Here is a 19,510-nt window from a genome sequence, read left to right on the forward strand (position 1 = left end):
TTCACATTTTTATACACCTTAACCAATTCAAACATTAAATTACAGGGTTCTCTTTGGACTCCCTCCCCTCCCTCCCATGGGTTCTTATATTAAAAGTTTAAGTTTTCTGCATCTTTTGCTTTATCCAACTATTGTATATCCCTAATTATCATAATCAATTTCACATTACAAATGTTATTACAATGCTACCAATGATTTTAACCGTTTACAGTGGGGTTTTTTAAGTAAACTACAAATTTACTCCAGTCTCTAACAAATACTTGATCTTCTTGGTTTCTGATCTTGCCCGTCAGTTTTGCCATTTCCGCATATTCCCTCAATTTCATCTGCCAATCTTCCTTTGTTTGTAGTAGTTCTTCTTGAAGGCTCATATGTAAGCCAGGTGTAATGCATTTAGGCCTGGTGATGACTTGTTAGCCGATTCTGAAAATGCTTTGGCTATTTTTATTTTTACTGTGGAGACTCACTTACAAATTTTTGCCTGTTTTTGAGACTTAACCATCACTTCCACACATCCATTTGCTTTCCCCTGTGGAAAAACCGCTCTTTGCTGCTGAATAGGAACTCTGAGAATCACAGAGACCCAGAATGTGGCTCAGCATAAGCCCTTTTCCGCTTCTACCTCTATTGCTAGCAGCAGTAATTCTTCCAAATACCAGTTGCTGGGAAACACAGAAGAGGAGAGCGCTGTTGCCCTCTGGTTCTGATTGCAGGCTTCCCACAGGCACCTGGTTGGCCACTGTGAGAACAGGATGCTGGACTAGATGGGGCACTGGCCTGATCCAGCAGGCTATTATGTCCAGGCATTCATCTGAACATGTGAGGTTTACAACAGGAACAGGGGGATGTATGCAAGCCCTGCCCCCAAGGTCCTATGTTTAGGACATCCTTTCATACTTGCACTCTTTGAACACAACGGTCTCGAGGAGGCTTTTACATTTGTTGTACAAAATGTTCTTAGAACCGCAGTAGAGAGTAGGTCAGATCCAATAGTGATGCAGACAGAGCGACAGTAGTGTTGATGAAGCTACAAGATCATAATAATTTTGGCTGTAAGTCCTGGAAGACCTGCTCCTTCTGCCTTGCAGGCCTTTTTTCCACTTGGCCGGAAAGGGCGGGGTCCTGACTGATGCAAGCTACAAAATTGAGGCTGCTGAACAGACTATTGGGCTAGGGCGGCTGTTACATGGGACGGGGGTGTGTGTATCTTTTTGTATCTTTATTTTAGATCTTGTGATTTATGTGGACATTATTCAATTTTTTATGTTTAATTATTATGACTACATTTATTATGTTGCTATTGTGTATATTTCATGTTGCAACCTGCCTTGAGCATGGTTTGAACTGTGGAAAGGCAGCATACAAATAAAATTATGTATGTATATATAATTTTGCTGGCTGTTTTGCTGTATTGTAGGAAATGCATTCAAGCCAGTTCTGTTTATACTTTACAGGGACTTCTGGCAGTGCTTTGGATCAGGGATGTGGAACATTTTTCCACCCTAAAGGCTCACATTTCCTTGGGCGTAATCTTCCAGGGCTTACAGGTTAGTGATGGGCAAGACCAGAGGCAAAAGTGGGGACGCAATAGATGTGACTCTTACCTTTCTATAGTAAGCTGCATTCCAGTCATGCAAAGAGGTTTCTTTGCAGCTACTCACATGCCTACATATCTCCAGCCTCCATCCAGGCAAGGAAGACACATTAATACAGTTCAAGAATACATCGAATTGTATTCTGGCAAAAGCAGCAAGTAGGGCGTGGAACAGGGCAAGTGGATGATACAGCCTGGGCAGAGTCCTGGGTGTCAAATAGAAAGGCTAAGGGGCACATTTTGCTCCCTGTTCTCAGGCTCTCCATTCCTGCTTTAAACAGACTTCAGGAAAGAAACTGAAATGGAGGAGAAGGGGAATGGTGGCATGGGTAAAATGGAAGTACAAAGAATGGATGTCAAACGTGACATGAGGACAGTGGATAAGGAGACACAAGGGAGGGAAGGAGGGAGATTGTGCTGTCAAGGCCAGAAGCAATCTGAAATACTCACTGCTCATTTTGCATTAGTTGACCTCCACCTCTCCACATCACACTGATGCCCTTTGCCTTGTTGTTGTTTAGTCGTTTAGTCGTGTCCAACTCTTCGTGACCCCATGAACCAGAGCACACCAGACACTCCTGTCTTCCACTGCCTCCCGCAGTTTGGTCAAACGCATGCTGGTATCTTCGAGAACACTGTCCAACCATCTCGTCCTCTGTCGTCCCCTTCTCCATGTGCCCTCAATCTTTCCCAACATCAGGGTCTTTTCCAGGGAGTCTTCTCTTCTCATGAGGTGGCCAAAGTACTGGAGCCTCAGCTTCATGATCTGTCCTTCCAGTGAAGAAGAGTTTGGATTTGATATCCCGCCTTTCACTCCCTTTAAGGAGTCTCAAAGCGGCTAACAATCTCCTTTCCCTTCCTCCCCCACAACAAACACTCTGTGAGGTGAGTGGGGCTGAGAGACTTCAGAGAAGTGTGACTGGCCCAAGGTCACCCAGCAGCTGCATGTGGAGGAGCGGAGACGCGAACCCGGTTCCCCAGATAATGAGACTACCGCTCTTAACCACTACACCACACTGGCTCTCAGTGAGCACTCAGGGCTGATTTCCTTAAGAATGGATAGGTTTGATCTTCTTGCAGTCCATGGGACTCTCAAGAGTCTCTTCCAGCACCATAATTGGCCATTTCAAATCCCTGTTTTAAGCCATGGGGGTATTACTACAAACAACTGCATGTAAAATCCAGCTGTTCTAATAACATAGTAAAGAGTAGCATGTGAGGTTCCAGGGGAATTGTTTTCACATAAACTTTATTTTGGGGGGGATTGGTATCATTTGTTCACTTGTCAATATTTGTCCCCAGTCTTTGAGACAAATTACATATTTTTGTTAAAAGACCAGCAATTTCACAACTGAGTTATTTACCAACCCGCAGACAGATACCACCTCGATTCTGTGATCTGCTCATTTTCAATTTGTCAAGTTGACAAATTCATGACAGGCGTGTACTAGTTATGATAGCCATTTGATGCTTCCAGAATAAGAGGCAGCCCATCTTGGAGTACCATAGAGTTAATGTGCTCATGTCTTGCTTGTGGGTTTCCCATAGGCATCCTGTTGGCCACTGTGGGTAGTAAGATGCTGGACTGGCTGGGCCTTTTGGTTTTATCCAGCAAGGCTCCTCCTCAACTTCTTATGACCAAGCTGCCTGATTCAGTGGAAAGCCGTTTCATATGGGTTGCGTTTCTGAAAAACTTGGTGATGTGGACTGTGACCCACAAACGTTTATTGCATAATGGATTTGTTGGTTTTTAAGGCCCTTTGCTTGTATTTAAGTACAAAAATTACATTTCCGAATAACATCACTTCACTCATGGCGTAATTGGACTTGTGGGGAAATAGATTTCTAATTACTGTTGCATTTTGAATCTTAGAAAACTTCTAGTGCTCTACAGTATTCTAATGTAGTCTGGTACAACCATCATGATATTCCATTCCCACCTAATGGATGGCCTTGTGGCAATCTCGTTGCAAGGGAATTAGCTCTTCAGCGCTTTTTGTTTACAGTGAAATCAGGGCAGTAGTGTGCTGCAGTATCAGAAAGATACATTTTTGGCATCCGAAGAACTAAATGCAATGGGCAGTATCCAGCCAAACAGTTTCACTAGTGCAAGCACAGCAGAAATCCCCCCCCCCCACTTTTAGATCTGTTGTGGAGTTTTCCCCAACCCTCTGCAGCAGATTTAGAGGGCACAGGGTTGAGAGGGGAGGGAGGGGAAGTTCGGTTGCGTAGCCAAAAGTGCTTGCACCAGTGGAATGGCTGAGTTGGCTACCTCCCAAAATATTTAAAAAACAAAAACTGAAATAGCAGGGCCTTGCCCCAGGGAGTGGCAGTCACCACTTCTCTAAAAGGGTGAGATGAGCACATTAGAATGCTATAGTAAGAGACCACAGCACTCAACGATCACAAAACGATGCAAGCATTTGTATCACTTATCATTAGGCACTGTCCAGGGGCCTGAACCCTGGGTTTTTTGCACCAGGTCCTGGATCTGTTGCCCCTCCCCCTTTAAAACAAACAAACAAACAAACAAACAAATAAGCGGACTTCGCTTACAGGGCAACTGAGCATGCCACAAAGTGCAGTGTTGGTAAGATGCCAACCATCTGTTACCTTTATTTGTTCGAAGGCAGTGCAGCAACTGGGGAGGGGCTTGTGATAGAGAAGCTTGTTGAGTGACCATGAAGCTTACTGTGTGATGGTGGGCTAGTTACTCCCTTGTAGCCTAACGTACCTCTTAGGGTTGTTGTGAGGGGAGAGACTCCATCAGGCAAGGCCTCCTTCCACCTGCCTTGCCCCACCCCTTGGCCCTGGGATTCTTCATAAGGAAACTGTGCCTAGAGGAAGAACTGTGAGGGGAGAGACTTCATCAGGCAAGGCCTCCTTCCATCTGCCTTGCTCCACTCTCCAGTCTCTGCTTCTCATTTTGTATTGTATTATGTTGTGCACTGTGGTTTGCAGTTGTTTTATTGATGGGAGTTTAGAAATTATTGTAACTGTTGAGTGGATTTCTGTTTAATTTTGAAATGCTGATATTTAATATTATTCTATGTTATTTTAATGAACGTTGAATGTTATTTTATTTGCATGTTGTATATTGTATTATGCATATTGTCTTATTTATATGATGCTAGCCGCTCTGAGCCCGGTGTTGGCTGGGGAGGGCGGGATACAAATAACATTTATTATTACTAATATTATTATTATTGATAAAATATGTACAGTGGGAAGCCACAACCACTGCCCAGAACTCATTGAGGAATAGAGTCCAATCTGCAGGCAAAGTACTGGGCCTAGAAAATCCTGTTGGCACCCTATAGCTCAAAACCTTGACTACAAGAGCTAATGTTTGTTTGTTTTCCTTCCTTCCTTCCTTCCTTCTAAACTTGCATATATACAAATGTATACATATAAATGCATACATATAAATGCATACATATAAATCAGCATATTTTATGCAACCGTGTCCCAAATCCTTTTCAGTAGTTAGCAACACGCCTGCCTGTGACACTTACACAATCATATTCTGCACAGTATTAGCAGTAAAATAACAATGGGCGTGCTACTTGGAGAAGAACCACAATTTTCCTGTGAATGAATAACTGTGGTTTGATGCTAAGAAAACGTCTCTTCGATGGAAACACTTCCTTAGGAATCTTGCTTGCAAAACAAATGAGTAAAAACTGCACAGTTACTGTGGAAAAGGAAAAGAAAATGTATTGAAATATCTTTACAAGAAGAAGCACAAAACAACATTGGTCTGATGGGGCAAACTGAGGCTGAGTAACAGCTTGAAGAGATAGTGGAGATCATCAAATGCCACAGGACCACTATATCTTTAAAACCTCACACTGCAGACATATCCCAGTCTCATCCTGATCACCAGGAATAGGAGAGTAGATAAGAAAACAGCAGAGGCCTCCTTAAAGAATTGGGGGGTGGGGGTGCATTTGAAAGAGCATCTCAAAACTTTTAGGGGAGTGAGACATGTTTTAAGATTGTGAAATCCTGCCTTCGGCTATAGTTCCAGTTTAAGCAGGTAAGTGGTAGGGAGCCTGGGTTACCAGCAGCCAACAGATAGTTGACTGGAGTCAGCATTTCCACTATCTCTTTTGCCCAAGGCAAGAAAGATAGCGATGGTGGAGAGGGGCTGCAGGATTTTGTTCTAAATGTATTCGGTTTCCTTTTTCTAACCCAAGAGCAGTGTTGGAACATTTGAAAAATGCGAATGCCAGTGGATATCAAGTTCTGATTGGCACATTAGTCCAGGAGGTGCAGATCAACTTGGTTCATACTGGAATTCACAAACTGAATTCCTCAAGCAACCGCTCCCATACCTAGACTACTGCAATGTACTGTGTGTGGGGATGACTTTGGAGACTGGGAACTACAGCTATGGCAAAACACTAGATTGCTAGCTGGCGCCAGATTAATAAAGAAGGCCTTCCTCGTGGCAGAGGCAAAAATCTTGGGGTCTCAAATTTCAGTAGTGTTCTGTGTGATGCCAAAATTCGGTGCCCCTCTACCTATCTCGCTTCATTGTAAACCATAGTTGCAGCACCCGCAAGGTTCCGCACCCAGTGCAGCTGAACTGATCACACTCTCCCAAATCTGTCTCTGAACATGATGCCCCCCTGGTCTACGGAACTCTCTTCCCAATAAGCCTTGAGTGATACCCAAGTTATTGCCTGTTTGGCACCAGCGGAAGATCTTTTTATTTCCCCATACTTTTAACATCTGATGAGATTTTAATACCCATTCTAGTATTTTGTTTTCACGCTGACTTTCCGCTGCTGTTTGTATTATGGAAGGAGTTCTATGTCTTCATGTTCTCTTAATTTTGCAGGTATACTTGAAACTACTGGAGACAAGACTGGAAACATGAAGCCATGTCTGGAGCCTGCAAGTCTGCAAGATACAGTTCAATCTAGTTCAAGCATTTAAATGTGTATGAAAGGTCTGGTGCTTATTATGAATCTTTAGTGAGTGCATTCTGTCTCTCTGTCTCCAGCCTCTAACATCACTTTTGTTTTCTCCATGAATTGATTTAAGTGACATAGCAAGTTTAAATTCAGTTGGACTGGTTAATGAGAGGAATATATTATTTTGCACTTACCTGTATGAATGCCTGCAAATTAAACAATTTCACGTTCCTGCAAGCAGATCATCCCCGTTTGACTCACAGCCAGGCTCAGTATCTTTCCAGCTGCCTGCTATGGGAGGACGATATGCAAAGCCAGGTGGACTACTTCCCAATTCAGGAGGGCTTCAGGTAGCACCTGTGTGGTCAGGACTAAGCTAACCATTGTACGAAGCATGAGTGAAGGATATCTCTATTGTCTAACAGGTGATGATGCTCCTGAGTATGAATAGCAATCTTTGCTCTGTCCATCAGCTAAGCTATTCTATAAGTCCGTATAGTATAGTAGTAACCATTTCATGACCATGCGGCAGGAGAACCAGGGCCCTCCGCTATACATTGGGTGAAGTGAAAACCTTTTCTGCTACAGAATAGTGCTTGTGTAGCCTTTAGTACAGCAGTACAGATGCCTCGCTTTCCAAAGGAGGCGTGGTAGGGTTGAGACCACTGTTCATTGGCATTGCACGCATCCATTTAATTGGCCATTATCAAGTGGTGGTGCTGAGCTACATATAAAAGTGGATGAGGGTGGCAGAAAAAAATGGTCAGCTGGCAGTTTTGTACCGGACATTTCAGAAAGAGAGGAGGAAAAGGCAGCAGCAATCTGTGTTGTGTGCACGTTTGGCTTACTATGAAGTTAAAAGATCTAGGGCAAGTTGCAGGTCATCAGAACCGTATGCAGAGCATAGAATATTGTTATGCTCACCCCTCTTCTCCATGTGGTGAGAAGTTCCAGGAGTGTGGTACCTGCCCAGGTTCAGTTTGCTTTGGAAGGAAATTACTGGAGACTTATTGATGTTCCACCAGGCCTTTGGTTAGGGCACAGCCTGACTCCCTCCTTTGGCAATCCTTACAATACTTTAGTTTATGGTTGCCATCAATTCTGATTTTAATTAATTCTTATGATGTTTTTATAAAGTTGCACTATTTTAGTGTTGTTAGCCGCCCTGAGCCCGGCTTCGGCTGGGGAGGGCGGGATATAAATAAAATATTATTATTATTATTATTATTATTATTATTATTATTATTATTATTATTATTTACTTACTGATATCTAGTCTGGGCATAGGTGGAGGCACAGTGTAAACCAAAGCTGGCTCCAGGTTTCATATGCTCTTGGGCAAAACTCTTTTTGTGGGCCCTTCTCCCTCTGAAACTACTTTCTCGCTGCTGTTGTCTCCTCTTCCTCCTCACCACTACTGTTGTCTGCTTTATTGCCAGGCAGAGAGAGGATCAGCAAGCAGGCTGTGGTATCTACAGCTCTTGAGTTTTTCCTACAAAGCACATTTGGAGATTCAGGTGATTTTATATTCCCATGTCCACCTTGTGGGGCCAAAAGCAGCTGGGATAAAATTTTGATTAAGAAAACGTAGGGCATGGGGAGTTAAACACCCATTCTACCAGTGTGGGGCTTCAATTAAATTAGCAGCACCTCACAGCCACAATTCAAAAAGCAACAGGGGGCAGTATCCAGTGCACTCATTCCTTTAGCAGGAAGATTTGTACTTGTGCAACATAACTGCCTACCCACCCACCCACCCACCCACTGCCCTGTGCACCCCACCCCAAATTTGCTCAGGAGGGCTGGGGGGGAAATACAGAATATATTAATAAATCTTTGTGCTTGCAGAAGGAGGTACCTAGTGCTACAATGGCTACAAGACAGGAGCTCCAGCAACAGCATTGGAGTAGCTAAGAGGGGCCAGGGAGGGGCAGCTGCCCCCAATCAATAAAAAGCAATAAAAAATACATAGCAAACTGAGGCTCTGCGCCCCCTAACAAAAGACCTGCTCCCTCTAACAAAAATCCTCGCTACACCCATGAGTCACAGGTCATTTTAACATGTAACTTTGTTCTCACAACCCTTTGAGGTTGCCTAGGCTGAGGGAGAGCCACTTGCCCAAAGTCTCCAAGTTTGGTATAAAGCTTGAGCAGGGATTCAAAGCACATCCAAACCACAGTGCTCTAGCCACTACATCACATTATGTAATTTGTAAAGTATTCCTGGAATAAATTAAGCTGAAGGCACATTGCATTTTGAAGTGTTTTTATCATTTGACAATCTTCCCCTGCTTCAATTAATGTACATTACAACCACTCACAAGTTATTTCCCCCCCCAATTTTAAATGCCTCTCTCCCACTCTAGCTATTGCAGGAGTTGACACTCCCCGACTTGCCTGCTTTGGATAGTGGCCCACATTGCCCTGTGACTAGACACAGACGCAATAACAGCACAGTGTGGCTGGTGATAATGTGAAATTTCCCTCCTCCTCTTTCTGCACTCTTCTCATCTCAGTAGGATTTTGTTTGCCACCACCCTCTTCCCTCTAATCTAGAGAAACTGACAAAGTTAGAGAAAAGGTCTTCTCATTTTGACCATCTGTGACTCTCCCTTTGCCAATGTTGTACCATCCAGGACTATGTCTCCCATCAGCCCCAGCCAGCATTGCCAGTGGTTAGGGATTCTGAAAGTTCATAGCACCAGGTTGGCAAAGGCTAATGTAACTTATCAGTGGAACTGGCAAGTTCAAGGGGAAACCTTGTCAATTTAGAGTGCAATCCTATAGATGCAGAACCAAGTTCCCTTGTTTTCCATGGGTATAGGACTGAAGCCATAATATGCCTGTGTCTTTCCTTGAAAAAAGACGGATATGTGAACAACAGTGCTGGTGCACATCAACAACCACTAAGTAGACCTTGCCAATTTCACTGGAGTCCAGCAATGGTCAATGATGCCACTGATGCTCGCAGTCCTTCAAAAGGAGGGGGAAGTAGGAAAGAGCCATGCCACACACTTATCCTGTCTAGTCATGTTATATGGGATCAATTTCAATCTGTTACCTCTGAGGATGTGGACAAGCTGCTTGGACGAGTGAAACCAACCACCTGTCTTCTTGATCCTTGTTCATCCTGGCTGATAAAAGCAAGCTGGGAAGGGCTGGGTGATGGGCTCCGTGGGGTGGTGAATGCTTCCCTCTGCGAGGGAGCCTTCCCAGACCCACTGAAACTGCTTCTTAAAAAAACATCTTTAGACCTGGTCATAATGGCCAACTATCGCCCAGTCTCAAATCTTCCATTCTTGGGCAAGGTGATTGAGCGGGTGGTTGCTGAACAACTCCAAGCACGCCTGGAGGATTCGGACCACTTGGATCCCTTCCAGTCGGGATTCAGGCCTCACCATGGGACTGAAGCTGCCTTGGTCGCACTGGTTGATGATCTCCAGCGGGCTAGGGACAAAGGTGAAAGCTGTTTCCTAGTTCTGCTGGATCTCTCAGCGGCCTTTGACACCATCGACCATAACATCCTTCTGGACCGTCTAGAGGGGCTGGGAGCTGGGGGCACTGTTATACAGTAGTTCCGCTCCTTTCTCCTGGGCCGTGTCCAGAAAGTGGTGTTGGGGGATGAGTGTTCAGATCCCTGGGCTCTCACTTGTGGGGTGCCTCAGGGTTCTGTCCTCTCCCCCATGCTTTTTAATATCTATATGAATGCGCTGGGAGAGATTATCAGGGGGTTTGGCTGGGTGTTCATCAGTATGCAGATGACACCCAGTTCTACCTCTCTTTTAAATCAGAACCAGTGAAGGCAGTGAAGGTCCTGTGTGAGTGCTTGGAGGCGGTTGGAGGATGGATGGCGGCTAACAGATTGAGGTTGAATCCTGACAAGACAGAAGTACAAGATGGGGACAGGCGGGTGTGGGGGACTCCCTGGTCCTGAATGGGGTAACTGTGCCCCTGAAGGACCAGGTGCGCAGCCTGGGAGTCATTTTGGACTCACAGCTGTCCATGGAGGCGCATGTTAATTCTGTGTCCAGGGCAGCTGTCTACCAGCTCTACCTGGTACGCAGGCTGAGACCCTACCTGCCTGCGGACTGTCTTGCCAGAGTGGGGCATGCTCTAGTTCAGGGGTCTGCAACCTTTAAGACAAAAAGAGCCACTTGGACCCGTTTCCGAAGAAAAAACAACAACTGGGAGCCGCAAAACCATTGCGACATTTAAAACAAATATATCTCCGGAGCCACGATCTGACAGCGGGCGGCAAGGTGACGTCGGGACGGTGCGTGACTAACGCACGCACCGCCCCCATGCGACGTCACATCCAGTACAGCACCCGCCACAGTGAGGAGTGTTGAGGCGCACAATGCGCCTCCTCCCCTCGCTAGTATCCGCCCCGGAGCCGCAGCAAAGATGTAAAAGAGCCACATGCGGCTCCGGAGCCGCGGGTTGCAGACCCCTGCTCTAGTTATCTCCCGCTTGGACTACTGCAATGTGCTCTACGTGGGGCTACCTTTGAAGGTGACCTGGAAACTGCAATTAATCTAGAATGTGGCAGCTAGAATGGTGACTGGGAGTTGCCGCCGGGACTACATAACACCGGTCCTGAGAGATCTGCATTGGCTCCCAGTACATTTCTGAGCACAATTTAAAGTGTTGGTGCTGACCTTTAAAGCCCTAAACGGCCTCGGTCCTGTATACCTGAGGGAGCGTCTCCACCCCCATCATTCAGCCCAGACACTGAGATCCAGCTCCGAGGGCCTTCTGGCGGTTCCCTCATTGTGAGAAGTGAGGTTACAGGGAACCAGACAGAGGGCCTTCTCGTTAGTGGCGCCTGCCCTGTGGAACACCCTGTGAAGGAAATAAGCAGCTATCTTCTCTTTAAAAGACATCTGAAGGCAGCCCTGTTTAGGGAAGTTTTTAATACTTGATGCTGTATTGTTTTTAACACTTGATTGGGAGCCACCCAGAGTGGCTGGGGAAACTCAGCCAGATGGGCGGGATATAAATAATAAATTATTATTATTATCAATCTCTTTGGAAAGATGCAGGAAGTTTGAAATGTGATTTGAAACCCACCTTCCTGTATGGCTGTAAATTGATTAAAAAACCTGATACCGGCACATTTAAAAATGTATTTTTGACTTTCATACAGTGCGAGCAAGATTCAAAAGTGCTTTAAGCAGCATTTGTGAAATTGCTTTTCGTATTATGGACTTCGCTAGGTCTTTGTCCTAAACAAGGGAGCTGTTGCCTGACACATTGTGAGGAAAATGAGCCTTTGTGCGTAGCTTGTGGTGTCGCTTGGGTTCTCTACTCTGTGGAGTGCAAATGCAAGATTCTTACACCAGGGACAAAGGTGTGATGGAATAAATGCATTCTTTCATTGCTCAAATTAAAAGGCTGCTGTATTTGAACTGGAAACATTACTGAGTTGCTGGCAGGTGAGAGAGGATTTGGCCACTAGTTCTCAGCAGGTCTGGGCAAGGTTGGAGAATGCAGTTGCTTATCTCCCCTCACCCATAAACATTCCTTCCTAGTCATTCATCTGTTTGCCAGATAAAGCCCAGCCATTTGAATCACACAGAGAGCAGGAATGGACAAGAATGACAGATGCAGATGATCAGCCCTCCAATTCCATCCTGGATGTCCCACCTGCTGACAAAGCACTGGGAGGTGGGGAAGGTGTTTGGCCTGTTGCTGGGCTGACCCCAGGGAAGGAGAGGCTGATCATTTGCAAGAAATGCAGATAGTATTACTGGGGAATGTGCAAGCCTTTGGGTTTATAAAATCCTTCACTTAAGGATTCCAGTAAAAGACAGAAGGCTTCCTATTTTGCCTTCCCCACAATCTCCTTCCCCCTTCCTCTCTGAGGGCTGCTTTGCTTATTGTGATTTTAATTGGTACATGTTTTAGACCTTTGTTGTGTACCTGCTAAAACTGTAGCAATTAAGAGCATACAAAACCCTTGGCAGACTGCCCTGGTATATTTCCTTGGAGTTTAAAAAACTGCATGTGGACATCAGGTATTACAGCTTTAGATGTAGGTAGCCGTGTTGATCAATGGGTGGGAGGAATACCAAAATCACCGTAGAGGAATAAATTTATGAGGGCTAACCAAAATGTCACAAAATTGTGAGCAATCTGGAGATGGTGTATAAGTGTACATCTTAAAGCTGCAACATGTGAAGTACCCTTCCCAGACATTCTTCAGTTGTCTTCAACACAATCCTCTGTCCAGCACCGTGTTAAGATTGCAAAATTATAACTGTTCTATGCAACACATTAATTTAATGTGTATGAAAATGTCATACTTTGCACGCTGAAATGGACAAATTAACAGGGAGAATTCGGAACCAACGCGATCAGAGATTCACCAAGGACTGGAATAAATTTACAGAGTATATCAAAAACATATGTGAGGAACAATTAACGCTTGTTGGCTTTCAAGAAGCTCTGTGAAAATGACTGGTAGAAATATTGCTTAAAAGATATGATAAGATTAAGATTGTTAAAGTGCAATATAAATTTAAGAAATGTGAGTAATTGTGATAATATGGAAAATTGTCAGACAGGCTGAGGGAAGTCTAAAATATGTATATGTTAGAGATGGATGTTAAATTTTGGTGGAATGTATATTGGAAACTTAATAAAAATTATATATATATATATATAAAATGTCATACTTTGCATGGAATTTCAAGCTATGTAAGATGGAATTCCTGGTTTAGGAACACTTAACCAATCCAAGTCTCTGTTGTTTTTGTTTGATCCAACAACCAGCTCATCATTTCAGGAGGTCTCGGCTACACTTAATTCCCGTGGACTTAATTCCCAGCCTTTATTCAAGGATTCTAATGACACAGGAAAATACTGAGAAGGGCCAGTCTGTAGATTGTGCAACTCCAAAAAGCTGCAAACACAGTTTGATACCCAGAAAGTTGTCACTCTTTCCGTAAGGTGAGACCTATTTTACTATTATAACAAGAAGTATGACACTGAGCACAAAGTCACAAGAGCCCAACTAAGAACTTGAAGTGGCTAAAATATTTGGTGTAGTGTTGGATAACCTAAGAAAGGTCCCAATATATTATAGGGAGCCATTGCAAAGGACCAAACTATGTGTGTGCAAATTTGTTAATCCATGCTCTAACCAGCAGAGGTGAATTTAGGGGAGTGCAACTGGTTTGCCCTCACTGGGCACTGAGCCGAGAGGACACCACAGGGTTTGCTGCAACAATGATGAGCAACAGAAGGCAAGAGGTGGGGTGGTGGTGGCAAATTTTGGCCTCACATAGGGCACTGCTTAAATTTTAAAGCCCAAAGTCTGCCACTGTATCCAGTTAGACTACAGTGGTACCTCGGGTTACAGACGCTTCAGGTTACAGACTCCACTAACCCAGAAATAGTACCTCAGGTTAAAAACTTTGCTTCAGGATGAGAACAGAAATCACGTGGTGGTAGCGCGGCTGCAGCGGGAGGCCCCATTAGCTAAAGTGGTACTTCAGGTTAAGAACAGTTTCAGGTTAAAAAGGGGCCTCCAGAACGAATTAAGTCCTTAACCCGAGGTACTACTGTATTAAGCAGGGGTGGAGGGTGTCTATTTTTATTATCGCTAAATGGACTGAGTTGGGATAGTTCTTACTTTCTTGTTCCATTAGGTTTAATTGGATAGGCTATGACTACTTTTAGATAGATCAGGGCCCTTTGATTTCATCAAGTTTTTGCATCAGTGAAAACTATTTTGGGGTAGCTCAGCAGACTAAAACCAAAGTGGCAATAAAGATTACACAATGCTAGGGATACCTTTGCCCTTAGACTCCAGTCTGCTGTGCACACAAGTTGTTTCGTTGTAAATCCTGAGACTCAGCTTAGTGGCCTGGGGTTCTTTGAATCACTTCTGAAATGTTCCTGGTTAGAAAGACTTGGGTTGCAGAGGTCACAGAGTTAGATCTGCTCTGCTTTTTTCCTAATCTTAATTTTATATGTCTAATGCCTTGCTTTCAAGAATGGGCAGAAGAAGGTGATGATATAAATGAGGTCAGTTTTTAAGTGCAGGGTGAAAAGAAGTTTCTCAGGCAGGCATTTCAGGGGGATTCTCTGCTAATGGTTGTTGTTGTTGTTTAGTCGTTTAGTCGTGTCCGACTCTTCGTGACCCCATGGACCAGAGCACGCCAGGCACTCCTGTCTTCCACTGCCTCCCGCAGTTTGGTCAGACTCATGTTTGTAGCTTCGAGAACACTGTCCAACCATCTCGTCCTCTGTCGTCCCCTTCTCCTTGTGCCCTCCATCTTTCCCAACATCAGGGTCTTTTCCAGGGAGTCTTCTCTTCTCATGAGGTGGCCAAAGTATTGGAGCCTCAGCTTCACGATCTGTCCTTCCAGGGCTAATTTCCTTAAGAATGGATGCATTTGATCTTCTTGCAGTCCATTGGACTCTCGAGTCTCCTCCAGCACCATAATTCCAAAGCATCAATTCAAATTCAATGGGAATGCTAATGGTAACATGTTGTAAGTAACCGAAAGAAGACAGAGGAGCCCACTTTATCCCCTCCTCTTCCATGTGGAGGGACCATGGCACAATGGTACAACATATATAGTATTTTGCTCAGTTTCCCAGTTTCAGTCTGTGACATCTTCCATTTAGAGGATCCCAGATCTGTAGCTGGTACAGATATCTGCAGGAAGACTTTGGAGAACTGCTGCCTTTCAGAAGAGGCAATACTGGTCTAGATGGGCTGGTGGTTGGATTCAGTATGATTCCCCTTCATACGTTCATACCTGCCTCCTCCGATAAGCCCATGAAGGGCGGAGGACGGCACAGACAATAGGATTCTGCATGAACAGAATTGATAATGGAATGAGATGTGAGTTTGTTTTCCCATCCTTTCAAGTTTGCCTGGTCAGTCATTTCTCTGCTAGAGGTGGGGTTGTATAGCAGAGGCTGTCAGCAACATTCTGCATGCGCAGAAATTGCATAGCCGATTTCCGATACCCCAGCTCAGCTCTGCTCCAGATACTGGAAGCTGAACTCATCCTATAAATATGCACGTATTGCAAAAGCTGAATGTGGCCAGACGCTGTGCTTCACCTCTGTGACCGAAGGCAGCAGGTACTGTGTTTGAAACATTTGGCTCTTTAATGTCGCACAGTTGTTCCATTAAGAGGGTGCCTTTGTTTATGCTCTGCCCTCTTTTGTATGGCAGGATGTGGGTGGGTAGTGAGCCAGGCCCGGAGATATCTCTTAATGACTCAGAACAATGACCCTCTGAGTATAAACTGGTCGGGCCAGTCCATGGCTGGGCTGTTGTGTGAGAGTTCAAAGGCCCAGTTACATGTTAAAAGGAAATACAACCTGGCTACAAAACTTGTCTCCATGCCTTCCAGGGATAACGGCCAGGGATCCCAACAGTTTTAAAACACAGCATGGCAGTTTAATTCCTGGCTCCTCTGGAGTTCAGGCTGGTTAGTTGGGCTTGGAGAGAAGAATAATGTTCTCAAATAACTCCGGCAAAAGGAACGAGTTGTTCTTATAAGCTGAGAAATCACAGACTTGGGGATCTACAGTAGGATATTACTCAGAGGGACAGTTGCACACAGTGGCAAGGTTATGTCTACAATGCTGAGATAGGGGTGGGGAGTGAAGTGCGGTGGTGTGGTGGTTAAAGTGTTGGACTAGAAACTGGGAGAGCAGGGCTCAAATCCCCACTCAGCCATGAAGCTCACCTGGTGACCTTGGGCCAATCACTGCTTCTCAGCTTAACCTACCTTACAGGCAAAATAAAAAAATTCCTTCCAGTAGCACCTTAAAGACCAACTTAGTTAGTTCTTGGTATGAGCTTTTGTGTGCATGCACACTTCTTCAGATACCTTACAGGGTTGTTGTAGGGATTAAATGAAGCATAGAAGAACAGTGTACACCACCTTGAGCTTCTTAGAGAAAAAGGTGGGATATAAATGCAATAAATAAATAAGTGACACGCAGCCTAGACTTTGGGTACAGAAGTCTGTAAATGCAGATAAGACAACTCTCTACTTATGCATTTCTACAGTGCAAACCCACATGCCAGCCACTGACAGGTAAGAATGGCACATGCCACAATTTGGATTTGATAGTGAAAATGCCAAAGAGGACTGCATTGTCACTGTGGCCTTCTGATAACAGCATCCTGCCCACAGCAACGAAGTTCCAGAGTGGCTGAACAAAAACTTCTAAGACAGCAAGTAATAGCCTTCCTTAGGTGTTAAATGTTTGCTCACTGAAATCCAGACACCTGAAGATTTGAGTTCTACAATCAGAAATGTGGCAGAATTTCAAATATAGTTGATGGAGGCAGCTTGAGGTAATATGGGACACAGGTAAACAAGATGGAATGCATCCCACATAGACTTCTTTACAATGAAGATTTCTTCAAACGATCAGATTTCACTGTCAGTCCTATCATTGCATCAATTACATACTCAATAAACAGAGGAGCAAGGATCGCTGCTGTTAATAAAATTTGCCTGGCAACAGGAGAGACTGAATCCTCCCCATCCCTCCATTGGCTGAGAAGGTTATAATATCCCTGGTCTGTTCCTCCAGTTGCTGCGCTCCAGGTGACAGCAGTGGCATCCCAGAGGCCACATGCTGAGTGAACCTTGCCCCCCACCCCAAGCAAGGCGGAGAGCTTAAAAGCTCTTTCCATACCGAAAAAAGCTTACTTGCATTGAACTTGCATGATTTAAACAAGCAAGCCTTCAACCTTGTAGTTGTATGGTTGAAATTGCGCAAGTTAAAAGTGTGTAAGATGCAATCCTCCTGTACTACGTAGCATTCATGTAGTGCTATCTCTATAGTTCTAGGAGCCCTAGTATCATTTTATAAGGAGCTGCAGATGAGTGGCTGAGGTTGGGAGACTGGTGTTTTGCACAACACTTTTAAAAGTGTTTGTGGAGGGATTTGACGAGAAGACTTTCCATGTATATGTTTTGATCAGATGCTCCAGTGATAGCAATTGTGTAAGACTAAGCTAAACTTTTGGTTTATAGAGCATAGCATCGTGACAGCACAGGAAATCCTGTGATGCGACAGTGGTTCAACTAGCAATGGCATCAAGTGGAAAATAAAATGATAATTGCCTTGATATATGATTGTGAGACCATAGTGTGTATTGGCTGACCAAGTCACACATTCCAGAGATAATGGACACTATCCTACATGAACAAAGTAGAAAGAGATAAGCTGACCACAGGATGTCTTGCTAGGAGTATGCCACCAGTGCCAGGAACTTGAATAGCACCTGCTGTTCTGATGCATGCTTGTAAAAATTCCCTTTGCTTGTAGTTGGTTTGGGTTTTGAGTAAATGAAATGGGTTCATGCATTTTCAATGGCATTGTGCATGAAAAATTAATATGTATTTGCTTAATACGCACAGATGAGTTGGACCTATGTTTTTGTCATTGATAACTTCATGTATTGTTCAAAACATGGGGGGGTGGTTTATAACTTAACATGTGAATGATATGTGATTCAGAACATACAATTGAATATGTATTATTACGGTGTGTGCTTATGGAAGCTTCCATATGTGAAGGTATGTTCTTTGCAAGGGTGTGCATTTGTCGCCTGGTGCATCGCCTTGCTATCTGTGTGGTGTGTCAGTAGCCCTGGGGGCCTAACTGATGAGCAGTGTTCTCAATTTCATGGTAGGTTACTGCCAGGAAAGCTAGGAGAAGTCAGATAGTGCAGTGTTTCCCAACCTTTTTTGGGCAAAGGCACACTTGTTTCATGAAAAAAATCTCGAGGCACACCACCATGCCAGATGGGGAAAGGTCACTTTTTACTTATGTAAAAAAAAATTAAAAAATAGTAACAGCATAGAAGGTAATGGTTAGGCTAGCATCCCTCTTCCAAATATGCTAGGTTTTTATTTGCAGGGACTGCTCTACATGGGAAAGCATTCAGCACTGTCATTCTCCCATCTGCCATCTGAATTGGTACTATTCTGGGTCAACTTACTCTGCTGCATGTGTAGATGAAAATGGCACCAAGTGTGGGGGAGGGGGCAGAACGGGTTTCAGATACAGTGCCCCCCCTTCACCTGGAAAAGGCAGGAAGAACTCTTTTGGGCTGCCTCCAAATTCTAATTTTCTTGAGTGCCACCTATAGGAGAACCATGAGCGGGTTAGGATGGCGGGCCAGACCTCGCCACCCTTTGGTGCCAGCCGTGATCTGGACAACTCAAGCCGTTGCCTCTGACTGAACCCGTTATGATTCTGCTCACAACCCCCCGTCCCTTGGCGGGCCAGCGGGGTGGGGGGTGGGAAGGGGAGATAATATAGTGAAAGGGAAGCAATAGGGGATGGAAACTGTGGTAGCAGCATTTCCGGCTGAAGCGCGAGATAGAAAATGTTATCAATTGCTTCTTCTTGTACAACTGCAGCCAGATCCTACCCGTATTTACTCTGGAGTAAGCCCTAGTTTGTTCACGGGGTTTTGCTCCCGCGTAAGTGTGCACGAGGGATGGCAGCCTTAAATATCGGGGAGACGCAGGAGTCGCCTGCGCTGCTGTAATTCCCCCTCCTTTTGGGGAGGGAGGCTCTGGGCTACTGTGATTACTTGGAAGTCCCACGGAAGTTGATGCATTATTAGGCTACTACTGGCTTAAGCCGGTGCCCGCCTTCATCCCTAGGCGAGAGGCACAGAGTTCTGTTCTGTCCGGGCGCTGCCTCTTTAAACGAGCGCGTGGTTGAAGAAGGCGCTTGCCCAGCTCCCCTCTGTGCCTCGGAGGGCGGGTTTGAGCATGCGCAATGCGCCGCCCTCCCGCCCTGCGCCGCCGCTCCTCCCTTTTGCGCGCGCTGCCCCACCGCCGCCCCATTGGCCGGGTCCTGTCAGCTGATCCTGTGTTATTTCCTGTGTGTGTGTGTGAGGGGAGAATGGAGAGAGAAACCTCGGCACCACCACCGCGGAGCCGCCCCCGGCTCGACGCGGATCCTCGCCTCCGCCGCCCCGCCTCTCGCCG

The 19,510-nt window shown here is 45.0% G+C and overlaps 1 protein-coding gene across 6 annotated transcripts in view; it reads left to right on the forward strand.

The window, feature by feature from the left end:
- LOC309526838 (uncharacterized protein) overlaps positions 1–18,231 on the forward strand; it is a 35,315-nt gene extending 17,084 nt beyond the window's left edge. For 2 of the 6 annotated variants that reach the window (XR_014216973.1, XR_014216974.1), the window contains exons 2-3: positions 1,455–1,547; positions 6,441–6,753. Coding sequence is in view for 3 of the 6 variants with exons in the window: in XM_082213123.1 (XP_082069249.1) it covers positions 1,455–1,547; positions 6,441–6,479 (132 nt within the window). In the remaining 3 variants the exon portion in view is untranslated. Of the gene's footprint in view, positions 1–367; positions 1,053–1,454; positions 1,548–6,440; positions 6,942–7,955; positions 8,763–13,289; positions 13,467–16,557 lie in introns of those variants that run through there. The other 4 variants (XM_082213123.1, XM_082213124.1, XM_082213122.1 and 1 more) reach the window with 4 other exon arrangements.
- Positions 18,232–19,510: the final 1,279 nt, after the last annotated feature.

Source organism: Podarcis vaucheri (genome assembly GCF_965113315.1).
Source record: "Podarcis vaucheri genome assembly, chromosome: 2".
Lineage (NCBI taxonomy): Eukaryota > Metazoa > Chordata > Lepidosauria > Squamata > Lacertidae > Podarcis > Podarcis vaucheri.